At 40.1% G+C, this 19,534-nt stretch overlaps 4 protein-coding genes across 4 annotated transcripts; 3 read left to right on the forward strand and 1 right to left on the reverse strand.

The window, feature by feature from the left end:
* The first annotated feature begins 665 nt into the window (after nt 1–665).
* Nucleotides 666–6,154, forward strand: LOC138942773 (uncharacterized). The gene is made up of 5 exons (XM_070313243.1): nt 666–1,010; nt 1,196–1,217; nt 2,717–3,489; nt 3,550–4,521; nt 5,954–6,154. The coding sequence occupies exons 1-5, from the start codon at nt 666–668 to the stop codon at nt 6,152–6,154; spliced, it is 2,313 nt and encodes a 770-aa protein (XP_070169344.1).
* Nucleotides 6,155–6,743: 589 nt separating this feature from the next.
* LOC138942774 (uncharacterized) lies at nt 6,744–7,127 on the forward strand. The gene has a single exon (XM_070313245.1). The coding sequence runs from the start codon at nt 6,744–6,746 to the stop codon at nt 7,125–7,127; it is 384 nt and encodes a 127-aa protein (XP_070169346.1).
* A 355-nt stretch (nt 7,128–7,482) lies between these two features.
* Nucleotides 7,483–8,067, forward strand: LOC138942775 (uncharacterized protein F54H12.2-like). The gene has a single exon (XM_070313246.1). It carries the CDS (start codon nt 7,483–7,485, stop codon nt 8,065–8,067), a length of 585 nt encoding a protein of 194 aa, XP_070169347.1.
* A 6,071-nt stretch (nt 8,068–14,138) lies between these two features.
* LOC138942776 (uncharacterized) lies at nt 14,139–19,534 on the reverse strand. The gene is given in 8 exon segments (XM_070313247.1): nt 14,139–14,242; nt 14,650–14,726; nt 14,838–17,264; nt 18,542–18,800; nt 18,889–18,942; nt 19,024–19,113; nt 19,209–19,384; nt 19,464–19,534. Coding segments are annotated over 8 exon segments (3,258 nt in total).

Below are 19,534 nucleotides of genomic sequence, written 5' to 3' on the forward strand. Positions count from 1 at the left end.
ATTATATCTATGGGTAACCGTGAAAGATACAGGAAGATCAGTGATGAAACGATGCCGGTCTCCTCGAGATGACAAAAAAAAAAATAAATAGATTTCCCTTAGTGGAATTTTTTGGTGGAAAATTAAAAGATACCGACTAGATAATAAAGTTCTTCTAACAAAATACCCAACAAACACAGCTGCGCATAATGACAATAATTTTTTCGAACGAAATGATCAATAAACACGACTGCATCCACAGCAATAGAAATACTCATAAGAAAATAGAATTTTCTCTAACATGATCACTTGCGAAAGAACCCTCGAACCGATATCCAACCTCACCAATCGACGATCACTACGAGTAAAATACGAAAAGTAGGAGAAACACCCCTCCTAATAGGAACACTGGCATAATTTTTAACTTATTAAAGTTGAAAGATCCCCACTTATGCGCAAGTCCAATTCGTTAAATCTTAGAGAAACTTTACTCTCACGCAATTTTTCTAGGAAGAGCCGTTTAAAAGCGATAGATGAAATATATATAAATGAAGAACGAAAGGTGTCAAAATTATAGTAGTACACGATTTGAAAGTTCGGTTAAAAAGTATAGTGGATTCTTTATAATTTTTGTGTGCCAAGTGTTCAACGGCGACCAGATTTTGTCACTCTGTCAATCTGCGAAAATGGAAATAAGTAATTTCGAGGCAATATTAGACAAGTCGTCTGACGAAGATCACGCATTATCAGACGACAGTGATTACAACAGCGATCAAAGCGAGGACCTCACGGAAATTGTTGAGAAGACAGTGTTTCATTCAGAAATTATTGCGTTGAACAGACGTACAAAATTTTGTGCCATATACTTTTATTATTCTACGGGTGGTGATTATGCTGTATGTGCTTCGTGTATGATAGCTATAGCAGACGCTGACTATGGATACATGTATGCTGTTCGGAAGCATGTAACTGAACTGTACGACGTAATAAGTGGTCGATCCTGCTCCAATTGCAGACAAGCATTATATCAGGTAATGCCGTGCAACATATGTCCGATTTGTACACAGTAAAACAAAAGAAAGAAAATGGAAAACGCCGAGCAGACTGAACAAACGTAATGTCCAAAAATATATCTGCGATAGGTACATATATTTAATAAAAATACAATAAATATAATATATACGAAAGAAAAATTATTATTCCTATTTTTTTTCAGATGTTTATGGATCGAACGACAAGTGACTGTAGACTGCCGAGAAATGAACGAGTGCGCCATCCGATTACCGGATGATAAAGACAAGTAGCTCGCGTTCAACAACTACACAGAAAGCAGCGGCTTCCATTCGTCATATACGCCGACTTGGAGTGCGTGCTGAGGAAGACCGACGGTGATCCGATGACGTCTACGTACACGTTTCAACATCACCAAGTATTTAGCATAGGTATTATGTACGGGAGTGGTGCACTTGGACACAGTATAATTGGACACGGTGCAAATGGACACGTTACAAATGGACACGAGATTTTGCACACGGTTCAATTGGACACAGTGCATTTGGACACAGTAATTTTGGATACAGTAGCTTCTGGACACGTAAGAAAATACGCATTGTTTACTTGGACACCGCTCACTTGGACACTGTTCATTTGGACACCGTTCGTTTGGACACAGAAAGACGCGCACCGTTCATTTGGACACCGTTCGTTTGGACATCGTTATTTGCCCACCGTTCGTTTGGACACCGTTCATTTGCCCACCGTTCGTTTGGACACCGTTCATTTGCCCACCGTTCGTTTAACACCGTTCATTTGCCCACTGTTCGTTTGGACACCGTTCATTTGCCCACCATTCGTTTGGACACCGTTCATTTGCCCACCGTTCGTTTGGACACCGTTCATTTGTACACAGAAACATGCGCACTGTTTGTTTGAATATGTAACAGATGGAGAGAAATAAAAATCATTTTGGGAAAGTATAATCAGTATTCTTATAACACTTTATACTGGCGCATGTTTCTGTGTACAAATGAACGGTGTCCAAACGAACGGTGGGCAAATGAACGGTGTCCAAACGAACAGTGGGCAAATGAACGGTGTCCAAACGAACGGTGGGCAAATGAACGGTGTCCAAACGAACGGTGGGCAAATAACGGTGTCCAAACGAACGGTGTCCAAATGAACGGTACGCATCTTTCTGTGTCCAAACGAACGGTGTCCAAATGAACAGTGTCCAATTGAGCGGTGTCCAAGTAAACGATGCGTATTTTCTTATGTGTCCAAAAGCTACTGTATCCAAAATTACTGTGTCCAAATGCACTGTGTCCAATTGAACCGTGTGCACAATCTCGTGTCCATTTGTAACGTGTCCATTTGCACCGTGTCCAATTGTACTGTGTCCAAGTGAAGGCCACTCATTATGTACATTGTTCGTACGACGAATCATTATCCGCGTATCATTCTCGCCGTAGTACCGATTGCGTTTCGTGGTTTGTAGAAAAATTAAAAAATTTAGCGCAACGCGTAAAGACTATTTTAACCACGAATGTCCCCATGGTAAATTTAACGCGAGATAAGCGGGAAAAACTTCACAGCGCGACACACTGTCACATTTGCAAAAAACCGTTCGCGCAAGACGATACACGCGTACGCGATCATTGCCATCTTACCGGGCGGTACTGAGATCCCGCGCATTTAAACTGCAATTTAAATTATAAAGATTCTTTTTGCATTCCCCTAGTATTTCACAATTTATCCGGTTACGATTCACATTTTATCATCAAAGAAATAGCTACCGCGTTCGAAGACTCGGTCAACGTACTACCAATAACGAAAGAAAAGTATATTTCATTCACGAAACATGTTAAAGATACCGTCGAAAAGTCAGATTGGCGAAGGGATATAAAGCTACGGTTCATCGATTCGTACAAATTTCTCAGTACTTGTCTCGAAAAATTGGCATCGTTTCCAAATAATGATAAACTCCAAACTTTAAAACCGAAATTTCAAAATTTATCGATTAAAGAAGTCAATTTATTGAGGCGAAAAGGTGTCTTTCCATACAAATACATTGACGATACATGTTTACCATCGCGCGAATCATTTTACAATTTCTTGACCGGTGACACTGTATCCGAGAGCGATTACGCGCACGCCGAAAACGTTTGGAGGCGGTTTTCCCTACGAACCTTGGGCGAATACAGCGATCTGTATTTAAAAACGGATGTCCTGTTATTAGCGGATATTTTTGAAAATTTCCGCAACAAATGTATCGAGAGTTATGGGCTCGACCCCCTGTATTACTATACTCTTCCCGGATACACATGGGACGCCATGCTAACACATACGAATCTTACGTTCGAATTACTTATTGATATCGATATGGTTATGTTTATCGAACGGGAAATACACGGTGGTCTGAGCCAATGTTCCGGCAGATACGCGCGAGCCAATAACAAGTACACGCCGTTCTACGATTTATCGAAACCATCGTCGTACATGATGTATTTCGATGTAAACAACTTGTACAGTTGAGCGATGTTTCAACCGTTATCCTATGCCAAATTTCGATAGGTCGACGACATCTCTGACTTTGACGTTAACGCGATCGCTTCGGATTCACCCACAGGTTATATTTTCGAGGTCGATCTGGAGTATCCGCAACATCTTCATGACGCGCACGCTGACCTACCGTTCTGTCCGACGCGCGATAAGCCGCCCGGCGAGCGGCAGGACAAGCTCCTCGCAACCTTATACGATAAGAAGCGTTATGTCATACACTATCGCAACCTGCAACAATGCACGCGTCACGGCCTTCGAATCGCAAAGATACATCGCGTATTGCAATTGGCTCAATCCGCATGGCTCCGCGATTACATCGAAATCAACACCCGGTTTAGAACGCGTGCGATAAACGATTTCGAGAAAAATTTGTACAAGTTAATGAACAACGCGGTATTCGATAAACCTATAAAAAACGTGCGCAATCACGTCGATGTAAAATTATTAACAAAGTGGGGCGGACGATACGACGCGGAAGCGATGATCGCGAAATCAAATTTTCACAGCAGGAGCGTCTTTTTGGAAAATTTGATCGCTGTTGAATTGCGCAAATTCGAGGTAAAATTCAATAAACCGATCTACATCGGCATGTGCATCCTCGACATTTCTAAAACGTATTTGTATGAATTTCATCACGAATACATGGTACCGTTACATCGAGAGAAATGTAAAATAATGTACACCAATACAGATAGTTTGATTTATCACATCGAGTGCGAGGATGTGTACAAGAACATGAAACGTGATATCGCTAGATTCGACACGAGCGATTATCCGGTTAACGATGCGTACGGTATACCGCTCGAGAACAAGAAAGTGCCGGATTTGATGAAGGACAAGAATAATAGTGCGATCATGACTGAATTTGTCGGGCTTAGATCAAAAATGTACGCGTTGCGAGTAGATAGTAAAATGAATACAAAAAAGGTTAAAGGCGTCAAGAATAACGTCGTAGCGAGAACGATAACGTTCGACAATTACACAGTATCTGCGCGATGAAATTGAAATGACTCGACAGCAGTTCTGCATAAGATCCAGATTGCACGAAGTGCACACAATCAGCGAAACAAAAATCGCCCTGAGTCCGTACGACGACAAGTGATATATCGTACCTGATTCGACCGACACACTACCGTGGGGACTTTTCCGAATACCCTTAACTTTGAAAAAAGTTTTTCCTTGAAAAATAATTTTCGTAAAAAATAAAAAACTAGATAATGATTTTCCTGTAAAAAATAACTCTAAAAGATAAAAACCTTTAAAAAATCAAAGATCAAAACTAAAGTGCATTTAAATTTTCTCGAGAAAATCTATAATATTTCTATAAATGCAAGACTGATTTTATCAAATAAATATTATTTCAAATTACAAACTGAATTGTTTCTATGTACTTGGCTAGTTAACTTGTATTTCATATTTAGTTTTGATTTTTTAAAAGTTTTTATCTTTTAGTTATTTTTTAGAGGAAAATCATTTTTTAATTTTTTATTTTTTATAAAAATTATTTTTCAAGAAAAAATTTTTTTTAAAGTTATTTTTTAAGAGTAAATATTAAACTTTTTTTACGTACAAGTTGGGATTTTTTTATATACTTGGCGTATTTTTTTTACCTTTGTGAGGTTTTTTTGTGGGATCTCATTGCTTTTAAGGTAAAATTTTAAAAAATATGACATTTTTCCTGCTAAATATAAAATACTACATTATGCAGTATTTATATGAATGCGATTTTTTTTTAATTTATTCAATAGAAAGGAAATTTTTTTTAAAAAGGAATTATATAAACATGTAACGCGGTCACCTCGCTCGACGCTCGGATCGGCTCGTCGGTGTCCGGGTTCGAGAGGAGGGGAGACTCAAGCTTGCGATAACACAATGTAGATAGAAAAGATCGTTTATTGAGATAGAGATAGATATGTACAGAATAGAGTGCAGGGCCAGATGATGTTGGTAGACGTGCGTTGGGCTGGTGTCGAGGTGCGGGCGGCGTGCAGCGGGAAGCGGAAAGCAGCGAGAAGCGTATGGCGGCGCAAAGCGGGCGCGGCTAAATCTTTACTATGGTTTGATTGGCGGTGCGGACTAGCAACGCGGCTATAACGTACGGACTTATTACTAGCAGGCTTAACGGACGGACTTAGAGCTACGACGCGGCTAGAGCTAGTGGACTTATTACTAACAGGTCTTATTACTAGCTATCTTATTCCTACGGCGCGGTTAGAACTAGCGGACTTACTTCTACCAGGCTTATTACTAGCGAGTTTATTCCTACGACACGGTTAGAACTAGCGTACTTACTTTTACCAGGCTTATTACTAGCGAGCTTATTCCTACGACGCGGTTAGACCTAGCGGACTTATTTCTCCCAGGCTTATTACTACGGCTAGCGACTTAAGTCTACGACATGCAACTTATGAGCTAGTATCAGGCTAAGTGGCTAGGTATTGCGAGCAGGGCTGAGTGTCATGTCGGACCTTGCCTTGGCAACGGAAGTCGGAGCAACCCGACGAAGCCAAGTACAACCTTAGTCCCAGGCAGAGATAGGAGCCGGTACAATCCGGCAGAGCTGAGGGCAACCTCAGTCCTGGAGGTAGAGAGAGCCGGTGCAATCCAGCAGAGCTAAGGACAACCTTAGCCCTCAAGAGGTAGTAGGTAGTGTTTAGATCGATGTCAGGAGCTGCATGGCAGGACGGGATCTGGTCTCGATGTCTCGGAGGGCCGGGCTTATATACCCGGCCGTTTCCCTCACTAAGTGTTGTCGGTTCGGTAGTGGGGTCGGTTCTGCGTGGGGACCGCGAGAGAGATAATGTCTGGTGTGAGGGCGACGGCGAGTGCGGTGTATAAGCGAGGGAGACGAGTATCTTTAAGGTCGACTATAACTGGGGATATAATCCGCCGTACCTCTAAGGATCCTATAAATTTTTGAGCTAACTTAGCGTTAAATCCGCGACATTACGTAGATGCCGTCAGGCTCGTAAGAAACATTCGTCAAAGTGCAAGACGCGAGGAAAAAGAAAACAAATACAAAAACAGCGAACAATAAGAGAAAAAAAAATCACACAACGGTGAAAAGACTTAAGACATCCGCGAAACGGCGTAAAACCGGTAAAAAGCGCACCGTATCCGACATATTTTCTTAAACGGTATATATTCTAAACATATCTACCAACTAGAATTACAGCAGCGACAAAAAAAAATTATGGTAAATAAGCATGTCTTTTTTTCACACGCATTCGAGTGAGTGTTTAAAGAGCGAACTCGATTTCTTTTCTTTACCGCCCACGCAAACTAGTATCGAAGGTTCGCAATGGATTCATTACAAACCCGTAACTTCGCTCTCGGACGATTCTCCGATAGAATTCGTCATTCCGGGTCACGGAGAAGAATATTTAGATCTCACGCACACCATATTAAGTCTTCGCGTACGCGTAGAAATGTCGGGAGATACTGCGGGCGCATCCGCCGCTGTCACTATAGGCCCCGTATATCATTTACTTCATTCTATGTTCAATCAGATCGACGTGTATTTCAACCAAAAGCTCGTGTCACCTCCAAACAACGCTTACGCGTGCCAGTGTACATCGAAACGTTATTAAATTATTCTTCCCGCAAAAACTTCCCATCTAACCTCCTGTCTATGGGACGCGGATACACCCGGTCAAATGGACGAACCGGTGGAATCAAAATCGCCAAATTCCGCTCTCGTGAGACGCGCTCGTTACATTCACGGCGGGCGAGCGCTAGATATTATAAGACATCTCCATTGCGACGTTTTCAATCAAGACAAATTTTTAATTAACGGCGTAGAAGTACGCTTGAGACTCGTTTGTTCGAAAGATTCGTTCTGTCTTATGGACAGTAACGGTTCATCATCGAAAATTTATATAGGATGCGAGTTTACTCGTAAGAAGGGCGAAACTAAGCGCAGGATTGTTACTAGCGCACGCTAGAATGTTGAGTAAAGTTACGGCCAAATATCCGCTCACGAGAGTCGAAGTTAAAACATTTACGATTCATAGTGGTGTTGTGGGTGAATCGTTAGATAATGTAATACTCGATGAACTTCCGAAAAGGATAATAGTCGGATTTGTTAATAATAAAGCGTTTAATGGGGATAGAAAATTAAATCCGTTTAATTTCAAAAATTATGGAATAAATGTCTTCTCGCTATACGTCGACGGTATGCAAATTCCTAGTAGACCGTTACAACCGGGTTTCTCGCCGGAGGAACAGCTTTACGTCGAATCTTATCAAACTCTCTTCGCGGGAACGGGCATCCATTTTTTGAACAAAGAAAATTCTATAAGTAGAGACGATTATTCCAAGGGATATACCTTATTCGCTTTTTATCTCACACCCGATCTGTCTGCTAATTACGCAGGACATTGGAATCTCGTGAGGCATGGCAGTTTACGATTAGAAGTGCGCTTCGAGAAGGCTCTCACTGAGACCGTTAATTGTATTATTTACGCCGAATTCGATAATGTAATTGAAATCGATTCGTCTCGTCAAGTCATCGTCGATTTTGCCGGTTAGATGTTTATCGCGCTCAAGTATTTGACCGTTTCAACGTAATACTCGGAAAATTTCCCTCCTTTTTCTCCCCTCCACATTCGATCAAAATGCCAACAGCATAAAATATCAAAAATTGTGTAATGTAACAAAAAAAGGATTCAGTTTCATTCGAGACACGAACGTCGACGCTTCGCGAGCAGTTTAAACCTCGCTATCGTGAGCGCTCCAGTCTTCACAAAATGGATATCGTCATCGACATACAGGGTTTCCGCGATGCCAATGAGACATTTATCCCTAAGGAAGTTGCTGTTATCGCGCTTGACGCTCCATTCGTCGGACATTGGATTATAATGCCTCCGCATTCATTTGGCGATTTACCAGGAAAGAAAGGCATAGAAACAATTGGCTCACCCGAAATTATCATGGTATCGAATGGATCGACGATGAAGCTAATCCGAAATATTTTACAACGCAACTACGTGAAATAACAAGATAAGCACGTTACATTTACTTCAGAGGTATCGAAAAAGCAAACTACTTGGAAAATCTACTCTCCAGAAATGTATCTAATTTGAAAGGTATTTCCCCCGCATTCAAAAATCTGTTGGAGGGGGAAGCGCGTGGACGATATTGTGCTTATCACGGATTTCGAAAATTCGGTATATTTCATTGCGCATTACGCAACAGATATAAATTAAAATATTGGTTGATCGAGCAAAATAATATCGCCAACGACAACGACGGCGACAACGACAACGACGAGGACTACGAAAACGAGGAAATCAGTAGAGCGGATGAGATTTCCCGCGATAGAAATAAAATAAAGAAAAAAAATTTGAAAAAATTTGAGCAATCAATAGAAAAAGAAGAAGAAAAAAAATTTGAAAAATCTAAATTATCGGCGTTGATAGATAGTGACGAGTTTAAAGCAACTACTAATTCCGTACAAGCTGACATTAAAAACTCAACGTTACAGACCAACACGACCAAAAACACAATACCGAAAGAGGTAAATACCGAAGTTATTGAATTTATAATACCGCTTATTCGTTCGCCTTCTTGTCAAAATAATGAACTCTCGCGAAATTCTACAAGCATTACGTCACATCAATGCCGAACATGTGGGAGTTTATCCAGCCGACAGAGTTCCGAGGGTGTGGACGAGGTCGACAGCCATCGTCGCTAATACGGATGACCACAATCGACCTGGAGAACACTGGGTCGCCTTCTTCCTCGACGAGCATGGTACAGCCACCTACTTCGACAGAATACCACCCTTGCTCCCCGGATTTCTCCTCCGACTTCGTCGAAACTCCATTATCCATCGGTAGAATATTCAACAATTACAAGGAATTTTTTCTCAAACATGCGGACAATATAGTTACGTATTTTTATATTATATGTGCAACGGTTATGATCTTCATCGGTTTCTTAGTCTTTTTATCGAAGATTGCGAACATAACGATCGTTTAATCATACACTTATTTCGTAAAATTTTTCTTCGCAAAAAAAGAAACAAGTGAAACATTATACGCTATACGTTGTCGTGTTTAATCCTATAATTTGAATTGTAATACGATATAGAAAATAAACGATGTACTTCTATGTAATATTTTAATTATAAGTAATAAGAATATTGATTTATGAAAAATTAATATCAATAAATATGGGAATTTTTACTTACATTGTTAAATTTTTTTCATCCGCCCTCTTTCCTTTTACAGTATAATGCTTCAAACGTTTGAACTTTTCATTGGTTGAGGTAACGTAATTTCTTTCGGCACGGCAAATGCGAAGCCCTATAGAAACTAAGGAAATAGCCATAAACGAAAATAACTAAAAATAGGCAGTGCTAAAATAAGGAAACTGTTTTCACCACTTTATTGTCCTTTGTGGGGAGATTATGTATAAATTCTTATTTCCCATGAAAAATTCAACATTAGTTTTTCGTCTCTTGAAATTTTTTGTGCAGTAAGTTACGCGAAGTCCGAATGTGCGAAAATGTGTGTCGCCGATATTTTAAGAAAAATCGCATTATTGTGTGTTGTTGCTCTACCGCGATTTGATACCAAAAAATATCTCGACCGCATATCGGAGAAAGACAACGAAAACAATTATCGCTTATTTAAAAAGGCCGCCACCAGCTTGTTCGAGTGATGCATTGGCGATAGTATTTTGCTTGGGACATTTTGGCGGTGATGTCCGTCTATTAAATATAGCAGGTGAAATTATAACATACCGACTAGCTATGGAAAAAAAGGAGGATGAAGATATCGGCAGCTATCAAGCCCATCTTCTAATGCATTACCATCGACAACGTACGTTAGGTAAATATATTTCACTTAATAATAACAATTACAAAAATGTAGTAAATTTTTAATTTTTATTTTAATAAAATTTTTATTTTTGTTAAAAATAGATATGCTCGCCATTTAGAATATAGGAGCCAAATCAATGCGAAGAAAACGTCCTGCAGAAGAGCCTGTAGCAGGACCTTCGCGAAGACACCCCATCGAAGTCATTACGTTATCGGGTAAATATTACTTTTTTGGCGAAACGCGAAAATTTTATACATACAGACATACATATATATATTGCTATATATAATTTTATCTTTTGTTTATAGATTCGGATGATGAAGACGAGACATTTGAAGAGGCTATCCGGGATTTCACGGAAGAACTCTCTGACCTGGAAGCCGATTCTTCCTATGAAAGCTAGTTTTTCTTAACTCTCGTTTTTATCGATGTATATAGCAACGAATTTGCATATTTTCCGTCACATAAGAAGTTTTGTATATTGCGAAATTATTATTTACATTTAAATATGTGTAATATTTAATAAAAATTTTTTATTTTATATCGCTTGTATAAAAACATTTACTTTTTTCCTATCCTTTCTTCCCCCGTCTAAGTGACGTCATAAAGCTCCAAACCACTATAAGCGCTACCTGCATAGGCTTACTTTTTATGATCCCTTCTATTGGCACCAACGATGACGTTACTAGCTATCTGCGTAGCGCGCCTCGGCCTCACAGTCCACCCTATTCGTACATGTATGCACGTACTCATCCCCGTCATATCAGTTACTTTATACTAGCAGTACCTTATCCGATTCTCTCTTTTCAACAGGAGGGTTGAGGGCAAGATGACATATACCGCACGATGTTCTTCGGTTTTCCGTAAGGGAGATGTGAGGGTGGGTGCCATATGCCGAGAGACATCTCCATCCTCGGCGGCCGCCATCTTGCCGATTCTTACACGCGTGTTATTGTGCCGCGTTTTTCTCTCTCACTCAGAAACAATGCTCCTCATCCAATCAAACTGCCGGCCACTATAGGGAAACCAATCAGAGTGCAGGATCCCCTATGCCGGAGGGCTACTCTCTATAAATACTACATCTAATCCTTATTCTAATAAGATTTCAGCTAGCCCAGCATACTAGGACCCTGTCTGGAAATGTCGAGGACCCAGGTTCGAACCCCGAGAATTTCCACTCGCCCCGGAAAAAAAAATAAAGAATAAAAAATAAAAAAATTTAAAAGCAAAAAATTTAAAAACAATAATCTTTTTTATTTAAATAATTTAAAAGGAAAATTGTCTCGTAGACGTCCACGAGTCCCCTCCACTCTTTTTTTTCTACAGACACCTTTGGGGGGAAAGATCCCAGATCCGCACAGCAGGGGGTCGGCGCCAATGGCCGAGGAGTGGGTATTCTTGATTTATATTTTACATATAGAAAATTCAAATATTGTATGTATATACATATATTGTGCATATCGAAGGAACAATATTGAGACACAAAGGGGAATATGTAAAAGCTTATGCAATTTCTCTCTGTTCCTCTCTCACCGCTGAATCCAAAAATTACATCCAGAAATGAAGGTATTTACTCCAGAATTAATAACTTTAAAAGATAAAATTGCTAAAGACGCAGAAAAAGAAAAGCATCTATTTTTACTTAATTACTTATTTTTATCATTTGCTTTTGTATCTTTTGATGGATTTCTAGTATCTTCAACTACACCTAACATTTTGCGATAAAGGTGCTTATCTTTTTCTACATATTTAGCAATTTTATCGTTTAAGGTCATTAATTCTGTAGTAAATATCTTCATTTCTAAATGTAATGTTTGAATTCAGTGGAGAGTGAGGAAGAGATTGTATAAGGTTTTGTATATTCCCCTTTGTGTTTCAATATTGTTTCTATGATCAGTGTTGTGAGACGGCCGGGTTTTCTCGCGCATGCGCGGCGAACGTAGCATCAATAAAGTATACCAGGTATATAAATATGAAACCGGAATTTGCCCATAGCTGGCCCTAGCTGTCAATGTACAATAGTTACCGTCAAACCGCGTCATTGGTGCCATTTTCTTGTTTTGACATCTGATAAAGATTTTCAACTCACAACAATACAAGTTTCATAATGCACAACAGCATAGTTTTTAATAGCGTTGAACATGTCGAATTTTGTGCCTGGAAACTATGATTTGCGGATAGCATTGATTTTCTGTTATCATTTGAAGAAAACTGCTGCAGAATCGCATCGAATGCTTGTCGAAGCTTACGATGAGCATGCTCTTGGTAAATCACAGTGCTTTGAGTGGTTTAAAACATTCAAAAGTGGCGATTTTGACGTGAGAAACGAAGAATGTGGAAGACCATCGAAAAAGTTTGAAGACAGCGAATTGCAAACATTGTTGGATGAGGATGACGCTCAAACGCAACAACAACTCGATTTGAATCAGGCTTTGCGTGAAAAACGACCAGAATATCAAAAAAGGCAACACAAAGTGATTTTGCTTCATGATAATGCACCATCACACACAGCAAAACCGGTCAAGGAAACGATTGAGGCATTTAGTTGGGAAATACTTTCGCATGCGGCTTACTCACCAGACTAGGCTCCATCCGATTACTACTTATTTGCATCAATGGGACACGCACTTGCTGAGCAGCACTTCACTTCTTACGAAAATGTACGAAAATGGCTCGATGACTGGTTTGCCTCAAAGGAGCAACAGTTTTTTTGGCGTGGCATTCACAAATTGTCAGAGAAAAGGGAAAAATGTATAGCTAGCAATACTTCGAATAAAATATTTTTTATCATTTTCATACAATAAACGTGTATTTTCTATACAAAAATTCCGGTTTCATATTTATATACCTGGTATATATGGATAAAAAGATGTGCCGTTGACCACCCGTACATAATTTTGCAAAAGTTTTTGTAATTTAAGAAAAAATGTGTAATATATCTGTATATCTGTATATATACCATATATACACACAGACATATTACACATTTTTCCTTAAATATATATATATATATATATATATATATATATATTGCATGCATTAAAAAATATTGGCTTTACATATCTGAAATTTTGTATTTAAAAATTATTATGCAAGAATAAAGAAAAGAAGCAAAATAAATAAGCAAAAATATATTAAAGACTATCAGATTTGCATTTTTCTCCATATAAATTTAATCCATTATGCAGTTCTAGATGTCTTGAATCAATTTCAAAATAAGTACAATTAATATTTTGAGCTTAAAAACTAGACCAAACTATACAAACTGAAGAGACTGTATCATTAGCTAATCGGTTTCTTTTTTGATTTTTTATATCTGTTACAATAAAAAATATTTAATAACCTTGTCATTACTGCAGATAGATACGTCGTTGCTAATGGTTATTATGGCCGCGCATGCGCGAGAAAACCCGCCCCGTCTCACAACACTGCCTATGAACCGTAAGTAGATAGTGGACACTATGGGGCGTCAAAACAAACCCCCACTCCTCGGCCACTGGCGCCGACCCCCTGCTGTGACTGTCTGGGACCATCCTCCCCTAAAGGTGTCTATGGAAAAAAAGAGTGGAGGGGACTCGTGGACGAGACAATTTTCTCTTTAAATTTTTTTAATTTTTAAAAAAATTTTTACCATAAAATTTTTTCCTTTTAAATTTTTATATTTTTTTATTTTTTCCGGTTGCGTGAACATGCTTGGGCTCGAACCTGGGTCCTCCAATTTTCCAGACAGGGTCCTAGTATGCTGGGCTAGCTGAAATCTTATTAGAATAAGGATTAGATGTAGTATTTGTAGAGAGTAGTCCTCCGGCATATGGAGCCTACGCTCTGATTGGCTTCCCTATAGTTGCCAGCAGTTTGATTGGATGGGGAGCATGTTTCTGAGTAAGAGGGAAAAACGCGGCAAAATAACACGTGTGTAAGAATTGGCAAGATGGCGGCCACCGAGAATGGTGACGTCACGAGAATAGAAGGGGTCGTAAAAAGCAAGTCTGTACAGGTAGCGATTACGATGGTTTTAGAGCTTTATGACGTCACTTAGACGAGGAGAGAAAGGATAGGAAAATAGTAAATGTTTTTATATAAACGATTTAAAATAAAAAATTTTTATTTAATATTATACTTATGTTTAAATGTAAATAATAATTTCGCAATGTACAAAATTTCTTATGTGACGGAAAATATGCAAATTCGCTGCTATATACATCGATAAAAACGAGAGCCAAGAAAAATTAACGTTCTATTATATATCCGTGTGGTAACGAACAGTGACTATCAATAAACCTACGTTTTAGTAATACTGGCTCACATACTTTAGTTTCGTCCCGTGTTACGATCTCATGAAACGCGATGCGACGAATTGCTCTAAAACGTAGATTTATCGAAGTTCCAGTTAATTCTTTTTCGTTCTCTTCATTTTCTCGTACTCTCTCTTTATTTAGCAATAAATTCCTAATACTATTAAAATTGACTAACCGCGAATTTTCGTAATTTAGGGTTATGCCTTTAACTTTACATGACTCGTGCGTTCGACCGTCTGGTGCGTGTACAACATATGCATAAAATTTCGGACCACCGGACACGGACGCCTCGATATAGCTGCCGCTCCCATAGCTCTCGAGTTCATCGGTCATATCGCCTAGAAAATTTCCCGTACGCAGTTTATACTCGTTCGGGTCACCGCTGCTCACGTAAATACATGAATCCGTATCATAATACAAAACGCGACGATCTAATCGCTCTAAATAAGAATATAACGTTAAACGAGCTTGTTGTCGCAATCGCCATGAAACATATATTACCTCATCGTTTACAGGTAATATGTCGGTTATTTCATGCTCGGCACTTGTCTGCAAAGCTATAAAACGTTGCGGCGTTCTCACGACCTCGGTATTAGGTAAATTGGAGCGCTGACCAAATTTTCCCCAAAAAGAATTTAAGCACAGTTTCGCGACAGAACGTAAACCGGGATTCCGCGCGACGTTACGTTTATCAAGAACGATATCTTTGGTTTTCTCATACTCCCGCAGATATCTTTTTTTAGCATCGTCGTCGTTTTCCCCGCATTCGCTCGGCCACCCGCTGGCTTCTTGTTTAAGTTGCAAAAATGTATTTATATACTCGGCGAACAATCCACCTTGACGGGTCGTATGATCGAATTGACTAACTTTATATTGCCAAATCTCACTTACAGCCATCACGTGATAGCCCTTTTCGACGGCCTTGCGTAATTCGCAAGACACCCACGTATCCTCGAATTCGCGTTCCTTAGCATTGTTGTGCGTACAGGCCGATTGTGACAATGTTTCACAGCAACTGCGACATAATGCAAAAAGCAATTTTCCCTGCGCGCGATATGGGAGTACAGGATGAAATAAATCACGCGGTGGAAGTACTTTGCACCGTATGAGACCTTCGATCGTATTAAAATTATAATTTGGTCCCCTCCCGATTAATGCGGAACATTCCTCGCCGACATAAATATCAGGATGACCGATCGGGAAAGCACCTGTTTTCAAAACATATGGGTATAAAGAGCATACGTCCACGTATCGTATTTTTTCCATACCTGTAACCTCATAGCGCGTCACAATATTCCCCGTGCGTCCACCGAAAAATGCATCGCGCGGATCGAGCGGAGGCGTTTCTACCATCGGATAGTTCTCGAGATATTCACGCATTTCGCGACTATCTCGCATATCGCGATCGAAAGAGCACTTCCACTTTTCTATCACAAAGTATTTCCGTTGTCGAAGTCTCCACGAGATTGCGAGAGTTCGCTCGTAACGTGAGTCAATCGTATCCTTGCAATCCGATGTAGAAAGTGATCTATTGCGATTCATAGGAAAGCAAGACGGGCATCCGTGCCAAAAACATCCGTGAAATTGTAGCACATGACGTTGAGGCGTCTCTGTATCAGGCGTTTCGTAATATCCATCGACGAGCATGCCGTCGATTGTACGATATTCGCGCGAGCGTCCTGCGTGGTTTATAGAATGTCCGAGCTCGCGTTCCTTCCATATCAACCACTGCAGAGCTTTACGGGAATGATTGGTTGCTTTTCTGTATCCGCCAGTTAGAATGACGCCTATCGTATTTTGTTGCAAAAAGTTTTTCCGAAAAACAGTCATGCACGTCGAAGCAATTGTCGTGCATTCCTCGAACGGACATACATTTCCACGATCAATAAAAATTTTTCTGAACGCCATACATGCTTGTCGAAAAATATCAACGTCGGTACGACAATAGCGAATGATCTCACGTTGGAAATCGAACACGGTGTTTTTTTGTCGCATATCAACATGCCATACAAGAAAGCGTTCGCGCTCTTCCGATTTCATTGTCTCCGGAGAATAATAATGCGCGTCAGGCAAGGGGCCGACATATGCCTGATTTTCGACAGTGTTAAACAAATGCGGAAAAATGCCTTTATCCGACGTATCCTGTAATCCGAAAGCCTTCGGTAACTCGGATGAGCGCATCGGCATATAATTAACACTGTCGATGAATTTCGTATGTCCTACCGTTAACACCACGATCTTTGTACCGTTTAATATTAATTTAGGTTCTAAGTTATTACGATTTTCAACAATATACTTTAAAATAAATTGCGCGTCGAACGCTTTCGCATTATGTGCTATGCAAATGATCTGCTTGAAGTATTTTGTCGTACGCGTTGCAAAATCGACGAATTGTTTCACAGGATCATGACGAAATATGAACTCTCGCACCCCGCATCATCGGCACCTCGCGGACAAATTATTTTCTTTTGCGCACGCTTCGCAAATTTGTTGCGCCACGCAAAGAGTGGGAACGTGTTTCTTTACGTTCGACGTACCTTCGAGTGACTCGTCTTGTCGCGTTTCAAAATCGTAAAATACGAATGCTACACGCTCTTTTTTGCTCGTACATGCACGATCGTTTGCCACTTTACGTCAAATTCTGTGCTCTCTTCTGTGCTTCGCATAACTGCCATCGCTGGAGCCATTGCCGATGATGAAGACGACGGTGCGGTAGAGGAACCATTATCACGTCGAAGAGGTTGCATGTAGCACAAATGATTCTCAGGCTTTGGTGAACGGTATAATTTGCAGTAAGAAACATCGCAATCGTGTCTCGCACCAAATTTAACGATGCGACCGCATCCGTCGCAAAATCGCACGACATTGCAGATACTTTCAGATGAGTTACCGTCGTACGATTTTACGCTGCGATGGCGCTCGAAACACTTCTTACCGAAAAATGCCCGATTACACGCGTTGCATTTTATACTTTCGGACTGCTTACACGGCGGCACAGTGAAACATCGCGGGCATTTATTTGGACAGCGATGGCCCGTTTTATCGTTCCGATAACCTATATTACACGGCTCGCAATAATTCCTACAACCCGCGGCGGCATTTAAATTTACAATAGGGTTATAAAGACGTAAACGCTCATAATACATTATATTTAAGCGTAACGAGGGTTCACGGTCGAGAGAAGCAAGTAGTGCGATTCCGTCGTACATCGGTTTCTTACCGCGCCCGAAAGTACTGAAATTATAAACTACAATTGCGATATTATCAACTGCGAGATATCGTTGAAAGCGCTCGATTTCCGGAATTCCACATCCCTCTCCAGTTATCGTAACACCAGCGTTCCTAGTTAATTGTAATGCGAACTCACGTTGAAGCGGGGAATGCATGTGTCTTATATTAATCCATTTTTCATGTAACTCATCCGTACGTAAGTTACCGCGTTCGCAGTAAATTCGCGCTACTACGAGAGCGCGCGGAAAACATAAATTGTCGGAATTATTTATTGTTACTATTGAGCGCTTCACAACGTCTTCGTTTGTTAATTTAACATGTCCGCGATCCGAAGGAACCGTGACATTAAAAACACAAATGTTAAAGTGTTCCGCGATATCGAGCCCCCAAGCACTCTGCGCTACTGAACTCACGAGTTTCCAGATATCCTCATACGACATGTCTCTAGCCGGACGAAAGGATAATCCAGCAGGGCCCTGAGATAAATTCGCCGAATGGAAAGTCATTCCTACATAATCTCCCGGTTCGCATAAATTTAACGCATACGCGTGAATTTCACGAAACGCATTTTCTAATGCGTGATAAATATTCGAACCTTCGCGTATCGGTCGTATCGCGAAACTCACTTCTCTCCCGATTATGCCGAACCTCCTAAATTGCCGCATATTTTCCGTCAATAAATCTACGTAATTAAAATTAATATTGCCGACCCCATAACGTTGTTGCTCCTCTTCCACCCCCGGCTCCTCTTCACCATCTTCTCTCTCCGACGAGGGATTACAGCGTTCTTCGCCGACGACTTCCTCTTCATTCTCATCCTCATCAGTTACTTCCTCGTTATTACAGAGTTGCGTTACTCGTTCTTCAGGAGTCACTTCTTCATTTTGGCCACCACCGCCTCTCTGCACTGTCGAAACATAAGAAAAATTTAATTATAAATAAAATAAAAATTACATCTACGTTATTTTTATTTTTTTCAAAATTTTGTATCTCGCCTGGTGATGCCATGATATCAGCTTCGCTGTCGTTTTCATCGGAACGTGCTCTTCCTAAAATTTAATATTTTATCAATATTGAATATAGAATTTGTATAGATTAATATTTTTATTTTATTTTTATGCGAAACTTACTCGAAGGCCCTGTTTCGAGCTTTTCTTTAGCCGGACGTTTTCGAAGCTGAGAGGGAGTCTCTCGCTCATCAGTCGCAGTCGTGTTTCGATCTACAAATTATGATTTTGAAAATTTTGATTAAACACTGTCTAGCGTATTCGATTACATTACATTTCTACAATATAAATATAAACATTTTGCTTACCGTTTAAGCGGTTTCCTCGATGGTTTGATAGCAGGAAGGCTATAAGACCGTCTGCATCCTCCTCCTCGTGGTCAAATGCCTCGCGCATTTCTATTATCTCACCCGCGATATGTAACAACTCGGCATAATTGCCGAAATAACCTAGCCTATATAGCACAGCGAGTATAGTATTCGAACTAGCACACGCAAATGCCCGAAAAACTGAGTAATTTATTTCCGATGATTCGTCCGATAACACTGATAAATAGCGTTCACTATTTAATGTAGGCGACAAATTTTGAGCCTATAATTATGCTCTTTCCTAATACCTCTTTAAGTCCAGCCAT

Source organism: Polyergus mexicanus, unplaced genomic scaffold, assembly GCF_030449975.1.
Source record: "Polyergus mexicanus isolate NDT 795.1 unplaced genomic scaffold, iyPolMexi1.0 SCAF_23, whole genome shotgun sequence".
NCBI lineage: Eukaryota > Metazoa > Arthropoda > Insecta > Hymenoptera > Formicidae > Polyergus > Polyergus mexicanus.

Bases quoted from the DNA above. Each gene is read 5' to 3' on its own strand.
- LOC138942773 (XM_070313243.1), top strand. From the start codon at position 666: ATGGAAATAAGTAATTTCGAGGCAATATTAGACAAGTCGTCTGACGAA. The intron at 1,011-1,195 runs GTAATGCCGTGC...ATTTTTTTTCAG, and splicing joins GCAGACAAGCATTATATCAG to ATGTTTATGGATCGAACGAC. The intron at 4,522-5,953 runs GTATCTGCGCGA...CTTATGAGCTAG, and splicing joins TAACGTTCGACAATTACACA to TATCAGGCTAAGTGGCTAGG.
- LOC138942775 (XM_070313246.1), top strand. From the start codon at position 7,483: ATGTTGAGTAAAGTTACGGCCAAATATCCGCTCACGAGAGTCGAAGTT.
- LOC138942774 (XM_070313245.1), top strand. From the start codon at position 6,744: ATGTCTTTTTTTCACACGCATTCGAGTGAGTGTTTAAAGAGCGAACTC.